We start from the raw sequence: 5,664 nt of genomic DNA on the forward strand, positions 1-5,664 counted from the left end.
ATAGAAACTGACACAAGCACAATCACTGTAAACTTTTCAAACCCATGTTGTTACTTTAACCAGGGCAGAAAATCAAGACCTCTGCAATAGAACAATTCTAAATTCATCTAAACTGATGAAGTGTTTCCACCAGAAGCTCTAAAGGTGTATTTAGTCAAAGCAGTCTACCTTAGAAATAGGATATGAAATTTAACAAACAATTTTAAAGAGACACTGACCATTCATTTCATCTCTTCACTTGGGAAACAAAACTCTTATATGACAATCCTGTAGGACTCTTGGTCCATATGGAAAATTTTATCAGTGGTCTAGAGTGGGTAACAGACAGGAAAGTTAGGGGCCCCCAAACGGAGGAAAGAGGCTGCAAGCGTCAGCAAGTGTTTTTTATTTCTCTCTTAAGGGGCAGGAGGAAACAAACTACAAGTATCAGATTTTTTTCCTTCTCTATACAAAATTAAAAGGTTTCTTTTAAAATTCTGTGTTGCCATGATGACACCTGGTTCCAAGAAACTTAACTTTTCTTAAACCTTCAGCTAACCAATGTGTTTTTCTTATGGAAATGCTTTTCTTAACCTATGTTAATGAACTATGTATTTACCCTAGGCGTTGTCTTCCTTCAAGTTGGTTTGCCTAAGGCTCAGAATCCATAACGGCTCAACAAAAAAGTATGTTTTACTCAGGAAAATGTTCTCTCAAGCTATGTTAATGAGATTATGTATTTGCTTGGAAATCTGCCTTTCTTCTGACTCCTGGTAGCTCCTCTTGGCCTCTGCCCCTGACATCAGGCACAGGGTAGCTCCACAGCGCTGCACCCCTGAACTCTGGCTCTCCAGCCAGAGGTCAGGGGCGGTGTCTGAGCTTTTTTGGAGCAGCTGTGAAGAGAGAACCCGCGTCCGAGGTAAGAGAAACCCAGGTAAGACGGTGGGCGCTGAGAGAGGGGATCAGGGGGCAGACAGGCTGAAACTACAGTCACGGACAACTAGCCAATCTGATCACATGGACCACAGCCTTGTCTAACTCAATGAAACAAAGCCATGCCGTGTGGGGCCACCCAAGACGGACAGGTCATGGCGGAGAGGTCTGACAGAATGTGGTCCACTGGAGAAGGGAATGGCAAGCCACTTCAGTATTCTTGCCTTGAGAATGCATGAACAGTATGAAGAGGCAAAAAGATAGGACACTGCAAGATGAACTCCCCAGGTCAGTAGGTGCCCAATATGTTACTGGAGATCAGTGGAGAAAGAACTACAGAAAGAATGAAGGGATGGAGCCAAAGCAAAAACAACACCCAGTTGTGAATGGGACTGGTGATAGAAGCAAGATTAGATGCTGTAAAGAGCAATATTGCATAGGAACTTGGAAAGTTAGGTCCACGAATCTGGGTCTGGGTCTTGCCTTCAGATAGGTGATGGGAATTTCTCCAGAAAATTGTCACTTTTTTAATTCAAAATATGTAAGAGAAATCCTACCAGACAATAAGTTGACACAAATCCTGTCCTAACTGTGTCAAAGTATTTCAATGACCAAGATGAAGGACCTTCTGGGATCAGTTTTCCCAAGGGCCATCTAGGAACAGGACAACGTGTGGTTAGATGGACTCATGTCATCTGACCTTGGGAAGGGAAGAGTGAAAGTTGAAAGACATTAAAAAATTGTACAACAATTTGAAAGCTTACATTTTGTCTGTCAAAACTAATAACAAACCAATTAGGTTTGCATTTTGAATGTTTTATCCATTTAATTTTTTAATTTATTCATTTTATTTATACTTTATGAATATTAATAAAATCTGTTCATTATCCTTTATACTTATGGTTTAGGAAATACTTTTCTAAACATCGTCTCCGAAACTGGTTGCCTCATACAATCAGAGACTTGGCCTAGAAGAATGTGTAACAGTAGAGTGTGTGGGAGAGCAAAGTCTTTAAATGGCCACAATCCACACCCTACAGAAGCAGTGCTGATGTACTGTAACCACAAAAACACCAGTAGGAATATATAGAGAGAGAAAGAATTATTTCTCCAGGGACCTGAGTGAAACTGAGCAGAGATTGACCCCAGATTCTCTTCACTCAATCATTTCCTCTCCAGAGTTTATCTATGAGAATGAAACAGAGAAGACAAGCAAAGAAAAACTATAACTAAAATTTTTTATTATAGTACCATGAAAACCCAGATTATAAAGCATACAAAAGAACCTGAAATGAGGCTGGGGAGGAGGGAAAGACAGAATGAGGTGGTCAGGATGAGAGTGTGAGGAAAATATCCCCTTCCAATTGGGTCTTCACCTTTGGTTTCAAGTCCATGATGAGCTGCAACAAAACTCAGGCTGCTGACTTCCCATCTGATCTAGCCCTTGAATTTGCAGATATAGGGTAAGTTCGCATTACAGTTATAATCTCTCCATTTCAGATATCCTAGAGAGACAAAAGAGCTTGAGTCAATGGGGCTGGTGCAGCTTGAGGACCCACTGGAGAGGAATCCCAGATTCTAGCCTTTCACCAAGGTCCTACTGGAAGGGAAGAAGATAGAAAGAAAAGTGAGATGAGAGGGATGGGAGCAGACAAACCAATACTGTACTTCATAGCAGAGGAGGATTCTCTGAAGATCAAGCCCAGAAATGGGGGATGAAAGGAAAAGACTAAGTAGAAGTGACCTTCTCTGTTTCTTACCTGATGCTCTAGACAGGCTCCCACAGTGATCAGGGCTTGAGACAGTGGCAGGATTTCTCTCCCAGGCAAAATAATTGAACACATCAGTGCTACTCCATTCCCATCCACCAGCCCTGGGCTCAAAGCCCTGTAGAGCAGAGAATGAGTCAGGTGGTGTAGAAAGGCCTTTAGAATTCTCCTGGCCTGATGCCCTCTGCTGGAATGCCTGGTCCCCTACACAGCATCATGGAATTGGCTCTGCTCTTCCAGATGATGCCCCACAGCTCTCCTCCAGGAAACTCTGTCTAACTCCCTGCTTAACTTGGCAAATTCCACAGCCAATAATCACAAAGGCCAATAGAACACCTCAGAGTAACATGTCACTATCTGAACTACACTTGGGGATGCATTTGCAATTACCCTCTGAACCTCCAAGACAAGGCCTGTTTTATAAAAAAAGAAAGTGAAAGTCCCTCAGTCCTGTCCAACTCTTTGCTACCCCATGGACTACACAGTCCATGGAGTTCTCCAGGCCAGAATACTGGAGTGGGTATCCATTCCCTTCTTCAGGAGATCTTCCCACCCGAGGGGTTGAATCCAGGTCTCCTGCATTGCAGGCAGATTCTTTACCAGCTGAGCCACCAGGGAAGCCCATTAAAAAAAAAGAAAAATGCATCAATCCTAAATCTTGATTTAGGACTTGCTAAGCACAGCATATTCAGACTCAGGGAAGCACAGAGAACTACAAAGCATGCTTGTGTGAATTGTGTAAAAGCTTGATAAGAGGCAGATTAACTTTAGCAGGAGGCTAGGAACTGGCACAGAACTCAGCTTTCAGCTGCCCTCAAGGCCCTCACTTTCCCCAGTTATCTCCTGAGTTCCAAAGATCTCTTGGGTATTTGCTGGGCTGGCAAATGGGATGGGGAAGGGGGGTAAGCTGAGTGGCCATAGCATCTTTGGAAGTAACAAATTATAAAGGAAGCAAATGTACCTCTGTCGGGTCATGGAGCCCAATCCAGACATTCAATTGGGCTTTCAAGTTGCTCCTAACCAAGGAGGCCAGGAAGGATCCTTCAGTCCCACTGAGCACAGACGCAAGGTGTCCTGAGTGTCTCTTCTGGCAGGCAATCTGTGTGGGGAAGGGAGAGACACAGGAGGATCTTGAGACACCACTAGGGGAAGGGCAGGGCCACGGTAGGTGAGAAGGGATGTGTTTGCACACATGAACTTCTTATTCTCATGCTAAGGAAACTCTTGAGGACCCCCATACTTCACAACCCTGTCTCTGATTTGCTTCTCCTTATCTCTATTAACTGCAAACCCAGGAACTCACATTTGCATTCATCCAGCTTGTGGCTGCTATATACAAGGCATAGCAGTAGGATCCATAGGCTATGGAACCTCTGGGACAGCTGATCCTATCAGAGGGCAGTTCCTTCTGGGAATCTTCCCCTGAGGAAGAAGATATAAAGGAGAGGGATGAGGTAAAATGGACATAAGGGATTAATTAAAGTATGGAGGTGACCTTGGAGAATATCTATGAGGCCAGTGCTTGGGGCAGTGATATCAAACTCCTAAGTACCTCTCACCATTGCCAACGCTCCATGGATTTCTCTTTCTTAAATCATGAACTAGATGTACTAGTTGGGAGATGGTGTGTTTTCTTTCTATACATCTGCCTAATTCAAACACTCTTTTCCTCCTCTGAACTGTTTGTTCCTTATGGATCCTCCAATCATTCTTCTTCTCATATCTCTGCTTTCCCTCCTTAATTAACTCACATAAGTTAGACACTACTGAAAAAGTGAAAATCATCTCATCCCACTGTTATTGAACCACTGGGGTGCCTCCTACCACTAGGTACCCTGAAGGAAGGAGTGATGACTCAGGAATCCAGGCAGTTATGTTGTGTGGGGATATCCCATTACAAGGGGAGGCACAAGAGCTTTCCTCCTCTCCTTGAGCAGACACTGGGAACCCAGGGCTAGAGGCAGGGAAATCTCACCTTGCACCTGAGACAGGAGCATCAGGCAGGATAGCAGCATCCAAGACAGTCTGGGGAGGCCCAGGGTAGGCAGCATTGTGTCTGCGAGGTGTGGAGGCAGCTAGAGAACTAAAGGAGGGTGGTCAGAGAGAGGGTGTGAGAGACCCCCTGTTGTACCTATTGTCTTTTGCTCCATCTAGTCCCCTAGGGATAAATCCATCTTGGTAGCATCCCTCCCCTTCCATGGTGCTGGAAAGAATTAGAAAATCTACACATCCTAGTGCACCTGAGATCTCCCAAATCTGGCTTCCCCTGGTCTCAGAGCTCTCTTGTTCTCTGAAGACAAGGATCCTTGTACTCTTTCCCCCAACCACGGGTCTCACCTTGTCTGAGCTCCCACTTACCTGTCTTGCAGGGATCTGCACTGGCTTGTCAGGGCAGAAAAGGCTGGGCTTTTATGAGAGGATTTGAGGGAGGGGCACTGAAATGAATAACAGGAAAGAGGAGGATTCAAGGACATTCCCACCACAGGGAGTAGTCTCTTCCCAGAAAAGCCTTGGAGTTGCCACAGATACTGCCTCTTCCTCATTATCATATTAGCACTTTCCCTGGAAGAGGTGAAGTTTGTTCTTCCCAGTGACTTTTCCATGATTAGCCACTGTGGCACAAAACAAGTTATTAATTGTTTAAGGGGCACATCTACTGGAATAGTTCTTCTGGTTGATGTCTCAAGTGCTCACTCTTCTAGGCATACACATGTATTTTTTTCTAATTGTGCAGTGGAAATAAATAAATATTGGATATTAAGTGGGGATGTGTATGGGAACTATAAGTATCACAGATAAGTGAGGTCAAGAAGATACTGAAAGTGAGAGAACAGAGGTTCAGCATTGCCTCTTCTACATGGTAGTTCATTTTAAAGAAACTTCAGAATCATCTCACAAGTCAATAGATGCGCCAAAATCTTAAGTGAAATGAGAGGCAGAAACTTGCCTTCCTGGTATTCTGAGAGATGGAGTTCCCCAGTGG

The 5,664-nt window shown here is 44.2% G+C and overlaps 1 protein-coding gene across 1 annotated transcript; it reads right to left on the reverse strand.

Annotated features, from left to right (window-relative positions):
* Nucleotides 1-2,349: 2,349 nt before the first annotated feature.
* LOC145546775 (lithostathine-like) lies at nt 2,350-4,732 on the reverse strand. The gene is made up of 5 exons (XM_081594587.1): nt 4,657-4,732; nt 3,985-4,103; nt 3,643-3,780; nt 2,673-2,799; nt 2,350-2,417 (listed from the first exon to the last, which is right to left on the reverse strand). Exons 1-5 carry the CDS (start codon nt 4,730-4,732, stop codon nt 2,350-2,352), a joined length of 528 nt encoding a protein of 175 aa, XP_081450713.1.
* Nucleotides 4,733-5,664: the final 932 nt, after the last annotated feature.

The sequence above is a fragment of the Giraffa tippelskirchi genome, chromosome 4, assembly GCF_054371585.1.
Source record: "Giraffa tippelskirchi isolate mGirTip1 chromosome 4, T2T-mGirTip1v1.2.pri, whole genome shotgun sequence".
NCBI classification, from domain to species: Eukaryota; Metazoa; Chordata; class Mammalia; order Artiodactyla; family Giraffidae; genus Giraffa; species Giraffa tippelskirchi.